This window comes from Spodoptera frugiperda, chromosome 9 (assembly GCF_023101765.2).
Source record: "Spodoptera frugiperda isolate SF20-4 chromosome 9, AGI-APGP_CSIRO_Sfru_2.0, whole genome shotgun sequence".
NCBI lineage: Eukaryota > Metazoa > Arthropoda > Insecta > Lepidoptera > Noctuidae > Spodoptera > Spodoptera frugiperda.
This window is the reverse complement of record NC_064220.1, coordinates 11,078,088-11,100,315: the sequence shown is the minus strand read 5'-3', so window position 1 is coordinate 11,100,315 and position 22,228 is coordinate 11,078,088. Positions and strand designations below refer to the sequence as shown.

Sequence of the window (22,228 nt, the reverse complement as noted above, 5' to 3'; positions counted from 1 at the left end):
ATTCCTCAAAATGTCAAAATGTCGTGACCAAGTTCCATTTCTTGACGATAGACCCTGCCCTGTTTTTGAATCAGTACCCTTAGTACGAGTTTGTTTTACGTTTAACGAGATCGAAACGAGAGCGCGTTCGGTGCTCTGATTGGTTGGTTTATTCGAGCCGGCCAATCAGGGCACCAAAAACATAAAGCAAAGTCGTACTAAGGGTTCAGGTCCTCAATCACTAACGTAGCCAGAAACAACAGAATGCGTTTGCTCATGAATGTTTATTATTGAACTTTGATATGATCGATTGTACGTGCTAAGTGGCAGTTCGGTTTGAGACATTCAGTTGTACACGAAACACAATGTATTGTGGCTTGTGGTTTACGCTTCTGTGTAATGTACTTGTTTTTGTCATTCTTAGAAATATTGGAGTTTGCGTTTTCTTTTTACTAAAATCCAAATTCTTTTCTGGAAGTTTTTTTGTCATTAGATACTATTTAATTGGCTTGAACTTAAAATTGTTTTTATCATCAGTCTACACTATGACTTCCAATAGACAAAACTCTTTAAATGAAAATAGTGATCAGCTCATATCTTTCCAGTTCTGCGTACAGACTTCTCCATTAGTATGCAACTGATTAGATCTTCAGCTTATTTTTATAAACGTCTTGTTTTGCAAGAACTTTTGCAAAATCGTTAACTTATTTAGACGGAAAAACTTGGTCGATTTGCTTGACGGGTCCAATAGAATAATATTCAAAGCGAAACTAAGTTTGGAGTTGAAACGAAATAAAGTCTTGCGGAAGACTCAACTTTTGGATTCGAGTTAAGAAAATAATCGAGAGAAGTTTTTGTTTTGAGTGTTAAGTTGGTAACTTTATATTTGTCACGTTTTGATGGAAAGCATTTGAGTTCAGTTCCGCATGTTTTGGAGAGTTTGGAAGTTAAATGAAATTAGGTTAAACGCGGAAATGAAGATTTTTGTCTGTTGTTCCCCCCGTTAATTGGTTAAAAGCTTTGGAATTGTTGTTGCCACGATCAGAAATTCCTTCGATCGTGATTATTAAAAAGTATTGGTAATCAGCTAAAAATAGCTTGTATTTTCTTTACTTGTCATTCTACGTAGAGGACTAAGAGGGAGGCCTCATGTTCTAGCTACTTGGACATATTAATGGACGTAACTCGGCGTATATTAATGATATTTTTACTTTACACTTTGCCTTCATCCCATGGGTCCATTGCTTGTCTCAATTACATTTAGTTTACTGACTTCCCATAAATTATGAACTACCAAGCAGTTTACTACTAATCTGTTCTTGTTAACTATATTAGGTTATATATTTCTTTAACTGTAACGTTCTCAGTTCTCCGTACCCGACCGCCCCTGATCATAAAAATGACCTATAAATAATACGACGCTGCGGAAACCATTCACCGTTCCTCTGGTATTAATAACTCTTGAAAATTATTGGACCATGAAGGTAAAGGCGCTGAAAATTGACATACGTACTTGTGGTGTGGACATATTACTATTTGCTATTAATGTATACGTGAATAAGTTGCTGTAGCATGATAAATGGCGATGAGTGAGTGTTTGTTGCACAATGCTGCTCATCGTGATGCCCTGAATGCTATGAGACCTTAGCGTAGTTTGAAACTAGTCAAGATACCCTGTCAATTATTTCAGGAAGCTGTTCATAACTAACTAAAGGTAATACAAAAATGCATTCTTCTGTCTATAACCTCGAGAAATAAAGTGCCTGATGCTATGTTATGCTGTAGTTACCCCATTAGAAACACACATAAATCACTGGTTTCACAATAAAAATACTTACTACGCTTTTTCCATTGTCATGAATTTGCATATAAAACAAATTGTATCGTACATTTTGATTTTATCATTTCTGACGACAATGGATTTCGTTGCACCTCGCTTGTTGAAAATTTCTTGAGCGGATAAGGCAGAATGGTAGCAGAAGTTCAATTTCGTACTAAACCTCGTGATAAAGAAATAATGTTGAGGTTGTTGAATTAACTAATACTGTTTGTATATCCATCTATACTATCTATCTATATATTATAAAGCTGAAGAGTTTGTATGTTTGTTTGAACGCGATAATCTCCGGAATTACTGGTCAGAATTGAATAATTCTTTCTGTGTTGGATAGTCCATTTATCGAGCAAGGGCTTAGCTTAACGGTTCATTAAAAATTAGGAGATTTTGATGAAAACCGGCATAAAGAGATATCATAAGATATTATTTACTCGACCATTTAAAAATGGATATTAAATTAAAAAAACGATCATAGTTGCGAGTGAACCTATTGCACCTTCCCTATCACACAACAACACACCACTTGAGCCACAGTTTCTTATTACCGGTCACGCACGCATGCACGTAGGGGACGTTGGAGTAAAATTTTTTACTTTCTGCCTCGAAAGGGCGGAAGGGAATAATCAAGGCAGGCAGGTGCGTGCACTATTTGTTAGGGGGAAACGGTACCTGTACCCCGTGTTTACAACTTTAGATATTGTTTGGAAGCAAGTGCCACGATATTATTTGTGGTGTTTGTGAGGATAGTACTTGGAGTTCGAGTTGCTTTTGAGTTTTATGGTGCTTTTCCACACAGAGATGTGCTATGTACATATGCTACGACGATCATTTCATTTCGATAGTACGGAAGCCATCCATAGCACACATCCATACTACGCATCTATAGCAGGCATCTTTCTATATAAAAAACATAGCTTAGCCGAGTCCGTTTCCACCAGTGCTAAGCTATGTATGTACCAATGAATATGATTGGTGGAAGCCAAGCGCATCTACAGCAACGTAGCATAGCACATAATGGTGGAAAATCATGCTTATTTGTGGTTTTTACTAAGCTCCGTTTTTGGAAATAATGTTGTGGTTAATGTCTAGACAATAATCAATTGATGTTACATGCAATTTTACAGCAGAGTAATACATTTTTATTCTGTGTTAACACTGATATTTTGAGTTAGTTCGTTTTGAAAATCAAGTCAGGACTATTTTTACATTGTTTCTGTAGTCGCTACTTAGATCTTAGTTTGTAGGATTTGCAGTGGATGGCAATGTGTGGTGGCTTTATCAGATAGAAATACCTATCCCTAAATCAACATGCAACATCGATGATCTTAATCAATCTACAAAAAGCTTTACATCTAAAAGCAAATATGTAGTGACTACATCAAAACACTTTTTGTATAAACATAAATCAATTTCCTAAAATATTTTTGTAGTGCAGTAACCCGTTTATGTAACTCCTTTTTCGGCTTTTATAGTATTGGCAGGGATCCAAATGGTACGAACCTTAAGTGATCCGTTTGAGTGATGATCTGACAAATTGTAGCTCACATCGGAAACTATTCCCATTTAACTACGAGAGAATGTAAAGTTTTGTTAACTATTTTTTGGTTAACACGTTGAGTGCTTCATTAAAACTTAAAAGCGTGGGCTATTGATAGCGTAATATTGATTTCTTAATGGAAGAAAGTATTTTTCTTTGGGTTCTAATTAGGTATTTCGATTTTTAAACCTGAGCGTCTAGCAGGAGTCTGAATTCTTATTATAGACTTGGATCATCATCTGATCAATGAAATCTGGACGTAGAATACGACCTTCAGAACCTTCAGAACAGCTTACTAATCGTTGTACAGGTAATATCATCACCATAACACCACACAAAGCAATTTTCCCGATACCTAATTTCGGCATAGAACAGGATGGCCTTCCGTAACTCCGTGTTCTACGACAATAGGCCGTCTGCACACGCAAGGGCCGGAGATACGCGTCGCTCCCCACCGAATCAGACGTCAATTTACATAAATACATATCCGATGTATTCGGACGGCGAATCGTGGAGTTAATGTTCTATGAACGTCCTAGTAATCGGATAAAATGGTCTTCTATTATAGTTTTATTGTTAAGTAAGAATGAGGCTAGGATATAGCTGTTTGAAGTCCTTTAGAGACTAGGGCACCACATCACTTAGGTATTAGCACTTTTCTACATTTGGTCTTTAGTATCTAGTAAACAGTGGACAAAGGCAATTATTATCCAAAGAATCTTTTCTTTCTCTGATACAAAACATAAATCGGATCAACAGTCGCTTGCTCAACCATCGCGAACAGCTCCAAAATATAAGATTAGAATCTTGTACCAGTTCTTTATAATTAAACTTTTTGTTGGATACTTCATTATAAAAAGTACTTCCTATAGGTGCTTTTAACCGTATTGTTATCAAAGTAAATTATTGCTCGTAAGTATGTATTTCTCATCTTCACACTTGGCGCCCCTTCTTTTATTGTTCAAAGGGCTCTGCTCTTCATCTGTCAGGAGTAAGGGCTCACTCCCTAATGGATGGGAGGGTAAATATTATAGTTCATGCAATGTTTGAGGAGTTAAGTGTTCCAGCTTTGTTATGATGTATTAAGAAAGTTTTAGTAGTTTTTGGGGAAATAGTCGTTCAAGATTTGTGATAAGTTTTGTTGGGTCTCCAGTTTGTTCTATTCACAAGATTATTATTCACGATGTTAATCTCCTTTAGACAAAAGCAGGTGCATGGCGCTGATCGCTTATCATCAGGTGATCCATATAGTCGTTAACCCATTTTCCATAAAAAAAAAAAACATTTGTGTCTTAAACAAACTAAACAGCTTGTGCTTGATTTGGTAACCTAAAATCTCATGTTCGGCAGTAAATTATAAGAACTAGGTAGATGAAATATTCTATCTAGAAAACATAATTTGTAACAAAACGACACACAATATTATTATAATAAGTGGACTAATGATAAAGCTGCAAGGTGTTAGTTTGAATGTCACGTATTTACGTTACAAAATAACGTATGATGCAATTTCTTTCAAGGTTTCATTCGTTTAGCGACCTTCCACTAATTCTTAAGGTAAATAAAGATTAAGGTCGTTGAACTTTACCTAAGAAGGTAAAGTATGAATAACGGTTGACACTTTGACAGGAATTTAGGTAAAGGGATTATGGTTTAACTTTATTAAAGGTTTTCCTTCTCTGTATTTATAGTGGTTTGATTCTTAAAGGACATAGAAGCTTAATGTGATTGCTTTGTGGATGACTATACATTGGAGTTTGTTTATAACTTTCTGCTATGGACACTTGTGTGTCTGTTCAAAATCACTACATAGTGTAAAACAAAGTCGCTTCCTCTAACCCTATGCCCCTTTGTTTGCTTAAATCTTTAAAACTACGCAGTGGATTTTGATGAGTTTTTTTTTTTAAATAGATAGAGTGGTTCAAGAGGAAGGATGTCTTATGCATGTATAACATGTCACCATTGCACCCATGCGAAGCGGGTCGCTAGTCTAGAAATAAAGTTCGATTTAAAGTTTTATTTAAAATCATCATCAAGAGCCCCGTTACGTTTACTGATGAACTTTAAGCCTCATCTACGTAAGAGGGTTAACTATCCTCTCTTGAAGGGCGATGGAGATCGCAATTAGGTCATCTAAAATTTAAAGGATACTGATGATCGTCTCTCGATCGCAGCTCTATGTAGTTGTAGTTTTAATACAATTAACTTGACTGAATGAGAATAGTTATTTGTCTCTCAAGTCGATCTAGGCATGAATGAACGCAATCATAATATCAGCAGATTTGTTTGCTCTGAAATGTAACTTGATCATAAACAATTTCTCTCTGGTTCACATCCGGTGCGGAGACACACATGTGCCTCGTTTGCGTTTTACAAGGTGGTGGATTGCGATAAACAGACGCACATCCACGCATCTGTGCGCCCTACAAGGCAAAAAAGACTTAAGTACCTTTGTAATAGTAGGGCTTTTTGAATGATGAGGTCTATAGTGCTGAGCTAAGGCGGTTAGGTTAAATAAGTAGTCTTTCTGTGTGCTGGTCAGTTAAGTAGTAGTATAGATGTTTTAAGAAGCTTTGTGTTTCAAGTAGTATTAGTAATAGTAGACTAGTCAAGATATGTTTATCATTGATATAGGACAGTTCTTAGTCCTAAGTACAATCGTTTGCTACTCTTCCCATTTATACAGACCTTGGCGAACAATTAGAATAATGGATTGGAATCTACACGATCTATTTTCTAGTTTCCTGCATATAGAGAAGCACAGTTTACTTAAATGTTCAACATCTTTCACTAGATTCAATATGTAAGTTTGGCGTATATAAAATATTCGCTCTACACCGACCGTATAAATATTATTATTCGCTATTTTTATTTATCATGTCAGAACTTACGTCGTTACTGTACGGAGGGTGGCACAAACGTGCGTAGTTCGGCAGATGGGGTCAACGACCTTGCGCCTAAGACGGAATTGTTCGACAAATGTGCAGACCGAGATGTACGTAATATCTATAATGATGGATGCGGTATGTAGGTCGTCAAGTTGCCTATTGTGGAAATAATCTGTCAGTCAGACTGTATGTATGTATGTAATTGTCTTTCTTTTGTATGCATAATGTTAAAAGTAAAAGTTTATTGGCAAGTTTATTAAAGCCATAGAAAGAATGTCAGATTGTATGAAAGGCCAAGAGTTGCAATAAGTTAATCTCACTGTCAAAATTGGTTATGCAATTCGGATATGATTGGCTACACATCCGGGATTCGCAAATACATTTTTGTTACATAAAAACGTGTTTAAATGATAACATATCAGTTTTGATGCTACGCTAAGTGAACAGCTGTGTAAAGAATCCGTTTTTGACCAGTACTTTTATATCAACTGTTGAATCACCTACTATATTTTATAGGCTATAATAATAATATGGTAATGTAATAATATGATAGTAAAATAGAATAAAAGGAAAAAAAATAAGTATGTGACAAATTACTATTGTTTGGTATGCATCACCAGCATCACTTAATAAAGAGTATTTCTATTTACAAATGGTAATACCGCCTCCAATTACGGTCATCCGTAATAGGCTCTTAGTTTTTATCCATAGATTTAATTGAATAGATCTCGGAGAGGCGGCGAGGCCCTCTACACCGTGCCGCGATGGTGTAAGAACATAATTAGCCACGTATTATGAACGTAATGTTGTTCTGATCTTGTAGATATTTATTTAGAAGTAAGATACATAGTTTGAGGCCATTTATTTAAGATCCTAGTTTGAATTAAAATATTGATATTTGGACGTATTGGACGACAGTTTTGTTCCATGGCACGCAAAGACTACACATGTTCGTGATCGTACTTCTTTAAATTCAGCTGTAATCCATGTGTCAATTTAACCCGGTCGCGTTAAACAGTCTCGTAATAAATAGTTACCAGAAATCTGCTCCATAATTTTACGACAAATCCTCAACATGTGAATTCCTTCATTCCTCCATCAGACTTTTCTATCTAAAAGTCTATCGTCGTTAAACGTTATAAGGTCCAACAATCGATACTATTATCTAACATTGGTCCATCACAGATCATTGTCACAATCCACGTCTTTAAATCAAAAGCAATAAGGGTGATTTTCGCAAAGCAAACGTCACTTACCACAGATTACAGATGTGCGTTTGAGCGTAAATACGCCATTTAATTGAACGGGCGCTGGATATTTGTAGGACAGGCACAATGTAGGTATTAAAATAATTGGGTCGTCACTCCCCGATGGGAGGCTGGTCTAGGTTAGACATTTATTGTTCTGCGGTCTGTTTTTGCGGTATTATTACTATTACTAGGTCGTTATAATGGTAAGAAGTTTGGGTAGCGAGGTAGATTTTGTGAGTTTGATTTATTGTAGTCAGAAGTAGTATAATTTATAGTATAGGTTTAGCTAGCGCTGCGCTGCCGCACTAGGGAGGATCCGCGACGGTTTTTAACCACGTAATTTTGAGAAACAAGAAACCGAATGTATTGTTATTTTCGTTGTGCCATATTACTGTATTTATGTCGGTGACACTAAATTAATAAATAATTGAATACTAGCGACCGCATTTGGGGTTACTTTCTGACCAGTTTTTAACAATGGCATTTCACCGATGCTTCTATATATGCCGAGCAAAATAGTTTTCTTTTATTATCAGCTTCACTTATTTCAATAAACTGTTACTACTAATTCTATATAACTCTGTTCCTGTCTAGAAAACTTTGTTTACATGCGAAACCGGTAAAGTAAACTAAACTTTGATAGCAGGAAACGCCTGCTGGGACTAACCCATTCACGTGTAAACTTTACAACGAAGTCTAAACCTCATCTCTCATTGATAGAGTTTGAAATTGAGTGCACTAAGTAATTGAAACTCTTTACTGCATTTGAAACTGTATTTAAAGTTTGCAAAGTTGAAAATTGTGCAGGCCAGATAGGTTGTTAGACTAGGCAATTGATTTTAAACCGTGTGTAACAAGTGTATAGAGTTGAAAGTAGTTTGTTAAGGTCAGTGGACTATAGTAGGTGTTCCCAATTTTGTGAAGAAACATGAAACGGCTGCACTTGTAATTAAAATGTGACTGTTTGGGCGATTTGATATCTTAATGTGATGGATTTTACTTTGTTTAGCATATGTTTGTTTTGGTTGGTTCGACCTATTTTTAATGGAAATTACGGACTTTTTTAACTAACGCCTCTGGTGTTTCGGGTGTCCATGAAGAAGGGTTATTAATCCATCAGGTGATCCGTCATCAAAACAAAAAAATGTCACGTAGTTTATAACATATTAATTGAGACTATAAGGACGCGAAAAGTAACTACTTTAGCTACTGTACTTTCAAAAATTACTTACCATATAATTCTACATTTTCCCATTGATTCCTAACAAAAGAAATTAATCACAGTAAAGGAACACTAAACACAGTTGGTAACTGTGAAATAGGACAGTTCCTTGGTTTCACATAAACAGTGTTTCCGGAGTTGAATCTGGGTCAGGACAGAATTCAAAGGGAAATAAAGCCATATAAAATAAAGAAATGGTCGTGTTCCTTGCCAAATACACACTATAAAGAAGGATCTATGACTTCTGGCTTTTGGAAACTGAAAATTGTTACCAAAAATAAACTGGAACAAAGACTCTCGACACGTTCTCTGATAAACCCGTTAATAAACACGTTCAAATATGAGTTGGCTTTACGTTTGAGGTAATCAAAATGAGGTGCTCTGATTGGCCGGCTCGAATAAACGAACCAATCAGAGCGCCGAACGCGCTCTAGTTTAGATTACTTTAAACGTAAAGCAAACTCGTACTAAGGGTACTGAATATTTTGTACTGAGACCTCCAAGTATCCAACCTTCTTGTCATGTGGAGTTAGAGGTTATGGACATGGAAGATGAGAGATGAAAATATATATTATACACTTTAACTGTATAATGTATTGGCTTGTAGTTCTAGTTGTGTTGTGTTATTCTAGTTGTAAAATTATGCATGTTATTCTTAATAAATAAATAAAATAAATGTATGAGGAGGACCATATTGAACCATGACTGATCGTGATTGTTAAAGTGTGAATGATAATACCAACTTCTTATAATAGGAACTTTTTAATTTAAACCCGTTTTCTTACATAATAAACAGAACATTGATTTATAGTTTCTCATTGTTTATAAATATTTGATTATACATAGTTATTATGAATGGCGTAATTTACGGTCGGTAGCTAATATTTGTTTACGGCATGTGTTCAAATAATTGTACATTAGTATTACGAATATAATTGATGACATATGGGGCTTCGGTGGGCTGAGTTTACCCTTGAATGTTTGCATATTGATAATTTGTCAATGTCCAATAAATGTTATACGAATTTTTTGATTTCCTCGTTTAGATTCAGTTTCTTTGTTATCGTGAAACGGGATGATGTCTATAGGTACAGCATTTCCATCTTCTGGAAGTGCCTTTAACACGTTAATGGCAATGGGTGGCAAAAGTAACAGGCACTAGCGGAGGATTTGTCCTTAATAGATTTTTGTTGGCAGTCAAAGTCTATTAAAACTTCGTACCGCCGTAGAAAATATGTATTTTCTCAACTTTTAAACCTTCCCTGGACTACCAAAAACAATTTAAGGATAAAATTTGCCAAATCGGTCTAGCCGTTCTCGAGTTTTAGCGAGACTAATGAACAACAAAACAATGCTTGTATACGTGTATTGTGATTTGTATTTTTATGTCACATCACATTTACAAATGCATTATATTATTTAATAGTTAGTTAGAATTATTATTTCACTTAAACAAAAATAAAGACCATTGTATGTCCAGTCATCGCTAATGAATAGATTGGTCGAACGTGATGACATTTTTAAAAAACCCCTCGTAAACATAAGACAAACACAATCGCATCGAGCAGGTAAACAGTGCAATATCTTACGACTAAAAGTCGCAGTATCTGAATCAAAGTCATCTATATTACGACTGCGTCGCTTCCGCGTCTCCGGCGGAAACGACGGCTCTCCGTGTGATTAACTAACTACAAACGCTGCCTATCTATTCGAATGTATGTTGTTTGTATGAAGTTAATCTATTCGTTAGAATTCGTAGATATATATATCTAGGATTAATAAACAATTAGGTCTTGGTATACTTCAGAGTAGCTGCGAATTAAAAGCAGGAATAGGAACGGGGTGTTTTTAGTCAGTAAGAGACTGACTCTCCCTGTCGCCTCGCCCAAGGTGGGAGAAGGAATTGGATGATTAACCCCTCAAAAAAAAAGATTGCAGAGTAGCATATATTTGTTAATTTATGGAAATAACTTAAGACAGCAGAAAGAACTAGAAGAATAATGCATTCAAATCGTGTCATTCATCAGTCAGGGTTGAATGTTTGTTTATTTATGTGAAGCGTATGTTATGTCTTCCATTTCTGATATGTAATTGTTCTTCACATAAGATTATTGTATAATACTTGTTTAGAAATGGCAAACAAAGGGTGATAGAAAAGTGACGTCAATCATATTTTACTGATGCCACTTTACTTACGCTTATTTCAATACTTGCTATATTAATCATAGCAAAGATATTATATTATGTTTACATGGCATAGAGAATAGGGCTCTTACTCTTGAAACCAATGTCAATGCAATTACAATCCAATAAAATCTCAATAATGATTCAATGTAAAAACTATACAACCCCAATCGTAGCTGTTAAAATAGCATTCAGAGTACGGAGTATAAAGCCAAATTCAGTACCATTTAAATGCAATACGAATGCAATGGGCGCTAGTATTGCTACTCAAGCAAGAGTACGAAATTAAATTCCATAATATCAATGCCCCCTGTTCTTAATAGCCCGTAGACACACAGACCTTCTGTGATTAACCTAATTGGTATGGCTGTATTTTTCATAGAAGAACAATTTCTACGTAACTTAATAACAAGAAAACCAACTAATAGTAATGATTCCCAATACCATTAATTCTGCGAATAGTAGTGTTTCACAGTACCTATCACACAATAAATGCATTCGTTTTGCCATTACAAACTGTTCGCGTGGCTGTCGCTATGTGCGATAACCGATTACCTTTGAATAATCGATTCTCGATTGTACTCGAGTGTTATCGATAAGCTCTCGAGTCAGCCGACCTTCATGTGTGAATGTTTTGCATAGCAATTAAGATACGGGTATGTGATATTGTCATTGTTGAATTAGCAGTTAATCCTTCTCGTGGAAGGATCATCAGTCTAACGATGTGTGATATGTTATATCGGGTTGTTTGTCGAAATTTATCCGTGTTTCGAGATTTAAATATAATCGCGTTGCCGGCTTTTTGGGGGTTAGGAATTTAAGGGATGTTGTTCGGGAATCGGGGATTGGGAAGATTGGATTGGAAGGGGGAATTGGACCTCCGGTAACCTCACTCACACAACGAAACACAACGCAAGCGTTGTTTCACGTCAGTTTTCTGTGAGGCCGTGGTATCACTCCGGTCGAGCCGGCCCATTCGTGCCGAAGTATGGCTCTCCCACACTTATACGAAAATAAACACTGTTCTTGTAATATTTCTCGTACTTTAATAGCTTTGGTATACTCATAAGCAAGCAACCCATTACTAGAAACCCAATTCCGGTCAATTATTTCTTTCATCATGTTACCATTAGTACTAACATGTTATTTCCACGTGTCGATCTAAATAAAATATCAATGTTTGTTCGATATTCCTTGTTTGTGACTTAGGAGCTACAGCTATGATACAGTGAAATTAAATTCAGTCTACTGCCGTCTGCCACCCTATCGTAATTCGAGGGAGGCGTTGTAGGGCGCCGTAAAAATCTCATTTTAGATTGTAATAGCCTGTCATTTTAGCGACAATTTTGTCCCGTGTTGTGTATGAGACGGTTGTGGAAGTGTCATGTATTTTGTGACGTATTTTTTCTTTGAATCCTGATGATTTTGTGGGCAATTTTAATCGAAACTTATTTCTATATAATCTTTTATTTTTTATCCGAGAAGAACTTCCATTTATTGTTGTTTATTTTTGTTTATTCTTTTTTTTTTAGAAAATAAGATTTATTCCTATCTATCGGATCTTCCGAAGCTGTGGCTACTATAACTCACATTTCTCGAAGTTTATTAAAGAGTTTTCAATACGTTTTTAAAATGTCCCCTTTTGTTTGTTTCCAGGACGAAGAATCATTAGAATCGACGCGACCAGTGCCGAATATCACCCACCACAGCATCATGTACGCTCCCAAATGCCTCGTCATCGTATCGAGGCAGGACTACATCGATACATTCAGGGTAAGCATGAACTTCTTGATTCGTAAATTGTAATACTGTAATAATAATATAATAATAAAAATCTTTATTTTCTCAAGCTTTTACAATTTAACATTTATAAAGTTCTACAGCTATGAGACTGGTGTCTGTTAAAGGTTGAACCTGTGTTACAGATCGATAACACTTGCCATCAGGTGATCCACTTGTTCATTTGCCATTAAAAACTTTTTTAGCATGTATTAGCAACGCAAGGGATAAAAGCAAATTGATTGTCAAACAACTATTTATATTAGCACTTTATCCCCATATAGTACGTAGGTTGTTCTATTATTATGGACGTCTACTTCTTTATTCCTTACGATAAATAAAAGGCGTGCTAATGTAATGTACTGTGATAATGTTATACCCAAAAAACAAATATTCTCACATGAAATTGATTGTTCAGTAAAGTAGAATCTATACGCAGCCTTTTTCCCAAGTTTCCCTCATACACTTTGGTGTTCTGCTAAAAGACAATATTTCACGCAGAGTGGCTTGCTATGCATTTTGCATTAACAGCGGCAGTAAACAAGCTTTTAACCAATTTCTGTTCAAGCAGAATATAAATTCTACGAAGGGGTAAGAAACCAGACGTGCACGTTATAATATGTACCACACACCTATTACGCTATTTATTTATTTATCAAAAGGTACATACAGTTTTATACATTACTAGCTACTTCCGCGCGGTTTCACCCGCTCTGCTTGGCTCCTATTGGTCGTAGCGAGATGTGTTATAGCCTATAACCTTCCTCGATAAATGCACTATCCAATACACAAAGAATTATTTAATTCGGACCAGTAGCTCCTGCGATTAGCGCGTTCAAACAAACAAACAATCAAACAAACTCTTCAGCTTTATAATATTATAAGTATAGATAAAAAAATCGTATATTTTTCTACTTTCCAGAACTGCCTGGGTATAATCTACACAGTATGGGTGGAGAACTTGGGCGTGCCTCTGGAGACGTTGGTCGGTAACTTGGTGGGCGGCGTGCTGGTGCCGGACCCGGGCGGGCCGCAGGTGCGGTTCAGCATCGGCGCTGGGGACCGCCAGGCTCTGCAACCTCCCGCCGCGCCGCCCATGCCAGTTACACACACTGCTGTTTATATGCTGTTGAGGTTGCTTGGTCAGTACACTGTCATCTCTATTTAACTTTGTCAACGTTCAATTATGTCACTATCATTGGTTACTAAAATTAAATCACTTGGTTTGGATAAGATTGGTAAGAACATCATTGGAACTCAAAACGGGATATTTACCATGTTATTTAGTTTTAAAAACTGCGTTAATATCCCGTTTTGAGTTCCAATGATGTTACTAGTGACCATGTCAGTTTAAAAACTTAGATTGCTAAGAAGGTACAATTTGGAATTGTTTGAAAAGGTTTATGGTGATTTTAATAATATTGAATTGATTGGAACTCCAATCCTCCAAAAACAACGTTAACCTCACACCCAAACTTCAAATGTTCCAGGTATCCACAACTCGGTGACGCTATGGTGTGCAGTGATGAGCGAGCACAAAGTCCTCCTAGTTTCCTTGGCAGCGGCTCGACTGGCGGCAGCCTGCAGGGCTCTGGCTGCGCTGATGTTCCCATTCAGATATGCCCATGTCTATATACCCCTGCTGCCAGCCGGTCTAGCTGAAGTCCTAGCCACACCGACGCCCTTTCTCATCGGAGTCCATTCGAGTTTGAAAGAGGAGGTGTCGGAACTGGTAAGTTTTTGTGCTGAAGAAAAGAAAGAGTACAATCCGTGAACTGCTTATATCTCAGTTTTTTTTTCCTAAGAGTGTTTGCTGAATGTCAGTAGTTTATATAGTCTATCATTTATGCTTTACATTGGTGATGCTGATTTTTCATAATCTTGAAATTAAATATATCGAGATTGTAGTATATTTGGTTTTCTAAGCCTGATACTGATTGCTTAACACATTAACCGCCATGTCGGTCTTTGGTATCTGCCGCTTAACGGAGGATTTGCCTTCAACAGTTTTCTTTCAGCAGTTAATGTTCTAATCACTTAATTCTACTCATATTATGACAAGTTCGACAGATTTTTAACAGAATACAATTCACTAAAAGTGCCTTTATTACTTTTTCAGTTGGACGTAATAGTAGCAGATTTAGACGTAGGCTCCCTCCACATACCGGCTGGTGTGAACATTCCCCGTCCAGAAGGCAAGCTGCTGTCCTCGCTACAGGAAGCCCTAGCGCTGGTGCTGCAGCCGGAGCTTCGGTCCGCAGACTCGGCCTTCGCCCCACCACCACCAGCCTCGTCCCCACCACATATGCTCGATAAGGAGATCAGGGCTGTGTTCATGAGGACCTTGGCGAAACTTCTGCAGGGATATAGGTATGTTGATTGGAACTTATAATACTAATAACGTCAAGCTGCCCTATGCCCTAGTACAGTTTTGTCAATCGATTTTGTGCTTTATCATTTTGTTAAAATTGAAAATCCGTTTAACGTAATCTTTAGATTCTTCATAGTTTACGGAATCGTAGTTGATTTATGAGGTATTTCCTATATATACATATCCCTAATTACTTTGACATGGGATCTGTAATATTACAATTAGATTAACTAACCTTGAGGTTAGTGTCTAGCAATTGGCTCCCATCTCGGCTTCAAACATTGTACATTGTACAGTGAATTAGATATTTGCTTGCCCTTACTTATTAAAAAATAGACATCATTTGAAATGTTTTTTAATAAATAATTGTCCTATTATTCCAGACACTGCCTAACAATAATCCGCATCCACCCGTCTCCCGTCCTGACGTTCCACAAGATGGGTTTCCTGGGCGCTCGCGGTCTGTCGCAGTGCCAGTTCGCGGTGCGGCTGTTGGACTCCATGTTCTTCAACGGTCTGGTGGCTGAACGAGGTCCGCCTTGGAGAGCCACCGATATATGGGATGAACTTGTTCAGTAAGTATTTTTCTTATGGAATAGAGTGATCTGATGGTAAGCAATAGACGTCGGTCGGATATGAGTATCACTAAAAGTAACGCCTGATTCTGTTCTATATAAATACGTAAAGTATTAAGAACCCTTTGGGGATTGGGGGATGACAGGTGGACTGAGCTTCCAGACCTCACTCACTCAGCGAAATACAACACTTTGGTTGTTTCATGTGAAGGTGATAACTCCGGTCCGACCTATTCGTGCCGAAGCATGGTTCTCCTACACTTAAATTGTATGATTTGTATAATAGTAATCAACTAATGTGTATTTGAAAATTATGAAACTTTGTTTATTTTTTACAGAAACCTTCCAGAACAAATGCGACTAGAATCTCTAAACCCTGAGCTAGAATTGCAACACATACAAGACTTGGCCATGCAGTTGCATCTCAATGAAAATCCCAACCCACAGGTTAGTTCTAAGATTTTTCTTTGAATTTTAATTTTGCAATATAAGGTGGATAATCGATGAAAACAAAACTATAACAAAACGCATCAATTTGTAGGAAAACTAGCCAAATACAAAGTTAAATTAGTTCATTTTATTGTTTATTGTTTGTGTATTCTTTTATATTAAAAGTGTATTTGTAACTAATAGTATAAATATAATTAGTGATCATGAATGTAACTTGTATTCTGGTTTCCAGGCGTTCCAGCAGCGCATCCTCCGTCCCCCAGAGGGTGCATCCTCGCGCATCCATCAACCTCCCCTGCCTGCACTGGACGCGGCGCGAGTCAGGGACGTCATGAGGGAGGTCGCGCAGAGGAGTGCTTCCAACCCTAAGTACGTCATTTCATATTTTTATGGGCAAATGAGTAGACAGATCACCTGATGGTAAGCAATCAGCGCCGCCTATGGACATCTGCAACACCAATAATGTCTGGCGCATTCCAATAACCTACGGATCGGTAGATTTGCCTACTCTAAAATCTACCGATCGGTAGGTTATTGGAATGCGCCGTAAGTCAACATTAAGAAAAGGTCATTAGCTTAACATTCTACAAAATTATGTAGTACCCATATAATAAAGTTCATTAGTAAAAAAATACATCTGATTCTGATTACAGACTATCAGCTCTCCGGCCCGTACAGTCCCGTATCGTAGCTCCGGGGGCACCCCCCACCGGGGCCGCCGACTACGGACATCTGCTGCTCACCAACTCTGCTAGAAGGCTCGAGGTAATCTTACTTACTTTGCATATCATTTAATAGAAGATAGGGGATTGTGTTTTGAGATAACGTACTGACATAATATCACATTTTTAGTGCATGCTTACCATCTAGTATACATCTTTTACTAGTTATATTATAGACTATCCTATGTCCTTTCTAAGGTTCTAAACTATGTCTGTACCAAATTTCAACCAAATCCGTTAAATAGTTGCAGAGATTAATGGTATAAGCATAGAATAGTGTTCGACGTGATTCCTTAATTTGACATAACTTTTTTATTTATGAAGTGATTGACATGAAACAAACAACACTAAAACATAACTGAAGCATACCACAATATATTCGTGAAAACCGCATCCAACTCGGATCAGCCGTTTCTGAGATTAGCGTGCACAGACAAACAGACAAAAAAAATCAATTACATTTTTGCCCCTGCTATTTTTTTATTTTTATTTTCAATGTACAGACAGCACTTTTCTACAATTTTATTTTTTAAAGAGGAAAAATAATCATATCGGTTCTTCTACTCTGGAGGAGGTCAGACTCTTGCTGAATAAAACTGACATTGTTCCAACTCTTGTTCTTACAGAAAGTTTGATTGTATTAAAAAGTCAAAAATAATAGGTTTTTATTAAAATAAATACTCAATTTGAATTGACTAACTAGGCATACATGTAAGATTAATTGTGTAATTACACCCAGGTGCTACGCTCGTGCATCGCGGCCATATTCGAGTGCCGGTACGCGGACGCGCGCAAGTCGCTGCCCGGCGTGGTGCGCGCGCTGCGGGCCGCGGGCGCGCGCGCCGCGCTCGTGCGCGACCTGGCCGCGCGCCTGCCCAGCAACAAGCATCTGCTGCACCACCACCAGTTCGAGCTCGTCGTCAGGTAACTCTCCTACTCTTTATATTGCGCGCCGCGCTCGTGCGCGACCTGGCCGCGCGCCTGCCCAGCAACAAGCATCTGCTGCACCACCACCAGTTCGAGCTCGTCGTCAGGTAACTCTCCTACTCTTTATATTGCGCGCCGCGCTCGTGCGCGACCTGGCCGCGCGCCTGCCCAGCAACAAGCATCTGCTGCACCACCACCAGTTCGAGCTCGTCGTCAGGTAACTCTCCTACTCTTTATATTGCGCGCCGCGCTCGTGCGCGACCTGGCCGCGCGCCTGCCCAGCAACAAGCATCTGCTGCACCACCACCAGTTCGAGCTCGTCGTCAGGTAACTCTCCTACTCTTTATATTGCGCGCCGCGCTCGTGCGCGACCTGGCCGCGCGCCTGCCCAGCAACAAGCATCTGCTGCACCACCACCAGTTCGAGCTCGTCGTCAGGTAACTCTCCTACTCTTTATATTGCGCGCCGCGCTCGTGCGCGACCTGGCCGCGCGCCTGCCCAGCAACAAGCATCTGCTGCACCACCACCAGTTCGAGCTCGTCGTCAGGTAACTCTCCTACTCTTTATATTGCGCGCCGCGCTCGTGCGCGACCTGGCCGCGCGCCTGCCCAGCAACAAGCATCTGCTGCACCACCACCAGTTCGAGCTCGTCGTCAGGTAACTCTCCTACTCTTTATATTGCGCGCCGCGCTCGTGCGCGACCTGGCCGCGCGCCTGCCCAGCAACAAGCATCTGCTGCACCACCACCAGTTCGAGCTCGTCGTCAGGTAACTCTCCTACTCTTTATATTGCGCGCCGCGCTCGTGCGCGACCTGGCCGCGCGCCTGCCCAGCAACAAGCATCTGCTGCACCACCACCAGTTCGAGCTCGTCGTCAGGTAACTCTCCTACTCTTTATATTGCGCGCCGCGCTCGTGCGCGACCTGGCCGCGCGCCTGCCCAGCAACAAGCATCTGCTGCACCACCACCAGTTCGAGCTCGTCGTCAGGTAACTCTCCTACTCTTTATACAGCTTACCTATTTTAATGGCATGCCCGTCGGGAGTGAGTGATGTAACAATTTAAACAATTAAACTTTTCACCAGAAAATACACAACAGCCTTATCCACTCCATTTATGAACGATTTAATTAATGAAAATACACAAAAATGCTTCAAACACACATTTAATCATCAATCATCGTCATCGTCGTCATCGTCATCGTCGTGTTCCTTCTCGAAGCGCAGCATCCACTGGGTACATATGATCCTGTGCCCCTCTTGTAACAAGTACACTATCACGTCGAACGTGCCGTACAAACCCGTCTTTTCCATTTGCTGGTAGTCCACTATGAACTCGTTTATTTTAATTTCTCCCTGTAAAACAAAAATTGTTTTGGTGTAATGATAAAAAAAGTGTAGAAATAGGCTAGTTTCCTACTAGTCAAATTCAATACTTTTTTCGAAACGTCAAAAAACGATATTTTCTATGAATTTTGTATGAAATAGTGCGTTATGACGTCATCAGATTTTTACGTCAAATAGCAGACTTATTTCTAGAAATGTAGCACGAAAAAATCGGAAATTAAGTAGTTCATCAAATTTATGAACGAGCGTGATTATTTTTCAGTATTTTATTGTATTGAAAAGTTGTAATAATTTATTTTTGACCGAGGATACTACGCAATTGTTATTATTTATCACGTGAGAGAGACTTGAAAAGTAGTATGGAACAACGCCAGTTGTGTTTTCCCATGTGATTGAGGTAACCGAAGGCCCAAACCTCCCCTAATCCCAATCCTGAAACTAACCCCCAAACGGCTAGCAACTCTAGTGTTGCGAGTGTTCTAGGAGGGCGCCGATTGCTTACCTTCAGGTAATTCGTTTCGATTCGTTTCGGGAGTAAAACTTGTCTACATTTTAAATCTACGGGCATAATTCATTTACTGCACTGTTGGTGCGGTGGCTGGGCAACTGGCTGCCGCGCAACGGGTAGCGGGTTCGATTCCCGCACGGAGCAACTCTTTGTGTGATCTACAAATTGTTGTTTCGGGTCTGGGTGTCATGTGCATGTGAACTTGTATGTTTGTAAACGCACCCACGACACAGGAGAAAACACTAAATGTGGGGCAACGTTTAAAAAAAATCGTAGTATTGTGTACTCACTGTAGGTATAGGACAGTCCGGTGGGTCTACGCCACCCAGGGCAAGGAGTTTGTTCCAGTTGTCACCGGTGTGCTTCTTGGCGAACTCGCAAAAGTCATCACCTCCCATCGTGTGGTGAAACTTGAATGTGCCGTCTATTAACTTGAAAATGTCTACTTCTATCTGAAATTCGAATTTTTTTTTTTTTTGAGTTGCAAACGAGTCTCCCATATACATAGTGTAGACTGTACTGCCAGTGTCCAGGTGGTGACAGCTGATTAATAAACCGTCGAAATTTTGAAAAATAATGAATGTTCTCGATTACTAGACACTTTTAAAACGTCAAATTGAATTGTTCGTCAATCTCTCTGACAGCGAAGCTGCTCGTTCCAAAGTGTAGCTTCGAATGTAGAAGAACGAGCAAGAAACTCCATCGTTACTCTTTTCATAGAAAATATTTTTTTTTACAATATCACTTGTACATTATTTGAGCCTTTACCAATTTTGTAATTTTGTATATATATGTGAGAATAATGTAACGACAAAACAGCGTCAAAATAATTGGGAGTACAAGACCAATAAAATTCGTGAAGAAAAAATCTAAGGCCTGTTGTTTCAAATATGATGCACACAATTTGAAATAATGCTTCTAGTCTAAACAAATAAAAGTGTTTTTTTTAATGAAATCTTTTAAAAAAGAAAGGCTTGATGCCATCGGTATGGAAGTATAAAGGTTGGCAGATAACTTGGCAAGATTTTGTTATCATTTTTTTTAAGAAAATTACTTTATTAACTAAAAATACGCGGACGCGGACGTTCAATAGTCAGCGCAACGTCGCCGCGTCTGCGCACGATGCTTGTGAGGATCAATCCCTGTGCGATTGGCGGAACTTTCTTATTATTAAAAAAAATGCCAAGTTACGTGCCGAAGTCTATATCAGGAGTAGAACTTCTTTCAAAGGAAAAACTTACTCCATACGAAGAATTTAACTCTCTATCAAGATCCAGGTGCATGTTGAAGCTGTCGTGAGTCCTGTTGATCTTGGTCCGCGATGACGTCATGATTATGTCGTATTGGTCCGCGTCCTCGCAGTCCCTCATAGACAGTACTAGCCAGCGGCCTTCACCCTGTAGTTTTTAATAAAAAGCAATAATTATTATAATCGTTTCTGTGTATAGCTCATCTGTATAGGGTAGCGAAATACTCTTGTTGCACATCACACAAAAAAATTCCTAAAGTTGGTAAAACCTTGATACTTCAATTGTTTTTTAAAAAACTTAGTTTTGTTTGTAATTCGCAAGCAATGAGCAAAGGGTTCGATAATATTTTTATATTATAATTTTCGCGAGACATTCCATCAATATCCTGTGTCGCCTTCGTAAGACATACTAAATTAATTACTATGTTTTTCGGCTTACTCACGTAATTATTTGACAAGAAACTCGACTAGTTTCAATCCACGTCAGAGACTCATAATTCATGAGTAATTTCTTCTGGTCTAAACTCTAAACTAGTCGAGTTCCTCGTCAAATAGTTACGTGATCAAGTCGGAAAACATAATAATTTACACAGTGTAACATAATAATTTTTATTTCATTTTTTAAAACCTACCGAGATTTTGTATTTAATATTAATTGAATAGAGTAATCTTAGGGACTTCCATGATAAAAATGTTCATTAAATAAAATAGAAACTGCCAACTTACCAACAACTCGGCATCTCCATAACATGTCGTAAATAAAGCACCGAAAGTAAATACGGAATACAATGTTAACAACATATTGCTTTGAATTAAAGCGACATTGTACTGGTGTAGCCTTAAATAGGCGCCACATTACATGTGAAGCGGCCATATTGATGGTATCTAGAGAACCATGTAAACAATATGCAATAGTTGTGTGTTAAATACATTATAGATTATCTTGATGTTTGATAACTTGTTATTGTTGCATATATCACATAGTATCACGCGTTCTATTTCCTCAAAGTGGTACATACGTCAACACCCCGTTTTATAACCGTCCACGGCTGGACTATGAGTATCCTCTACAAAAGAGGTTTTGCCATAGTTTCCGTGCTTGGCAGTCGGCTTAATTTTTTTCAATGGGACAAGTTCGGCACTACCTCTTAAAACCGCTGCAACTGCTGTAAGCCTATCTACAATAGGTACAATCCATGAAAATACCGGAACGGTGAAGTCCGGCGCGTCTCAGGGACAAGAATAACTGTCTTAGATACCGCAACGAAATTAATCAGAGGATATCATTAGAGGATTGTAGTAATGTGTACCTCTGCCTAACCCTTATGGGATGAAAGGCGTGACGTTGCTACTTCGTATTATAAGAGGAGAAGAAAAAACGATAGGTTCCATTACCCTCGGTGAAT

General features: G+C 38.4%; 2 protein-coding genes across 4 annotated transcripts in view; one reads left to right on the top strand and one right to left on the bottom strand.

The window, feature by feature from the left end:
- The window catches only part of LOC118271233 (myotubularin-related protein 5), an 85,860-nt gene that overhangs the window by 27,979 nt on the left and 35,653 nt on the right, over positions 1-22,228 (top strand). For all 3 annotated transcript variants that reach the window (XM_050695920.1, XM_050695921.1, XM_050695919.1), the window contains exons 4-12: positions 12,554-12,670; positions 13,599-13,818; positions 14,167-14,408; positions 14,796-15,046; positions 15,431-15,622; positions 15,961-16,069; positions 16,305-16,441; positions 16,726-16,837; positions 17,534-17,718. In XM_050695920.1, the coding sequence (XP_050551877.1) occupies positions 12,554-12,670; positions 13,599-13,818; positions 14,167-14,408; positions 14,796-15,046; positions 15,431-15,622; positions 15,961-16,069; positions 16,305-16,441; positions 16,726-16,837; positions 17,534-17,718 (1,565 nt within the window). The remainder of the gene's footprint in view (positions 1-12,553; positions 12,671-13,598; positions 13,819-14,166; positions 14,409-14,795; positions 15,047-15,430; positions 15,623-15,960; positions 16,070-16,304; positions 16,442-16,725; positions 16,838-17,533; positions 17,719-22,228) is intronic.
- Positions 18,865-21,649, bottom strand: LOC118271235 (uncharacterized). Its single transcript, XM_035587241.2, has 4 exons — positions 21,549-21,649; positions 20,815-20,970; positions 19,864-20,025; positions 18,865-19,074 (listed from the first exon to the last, which is right to left on the bottom strand). The coding sequence occupies exons 1-4, from the start codon at positions 21,621-21,623 to the stop codon at positions 18,892-18,894; spliced, it is 576 nt and encodes a 191-aa protein (XP_035443134.2). The 5' UTR covers positions 21,624-21,649; the 3' UTR covers positions 18,865-18,891.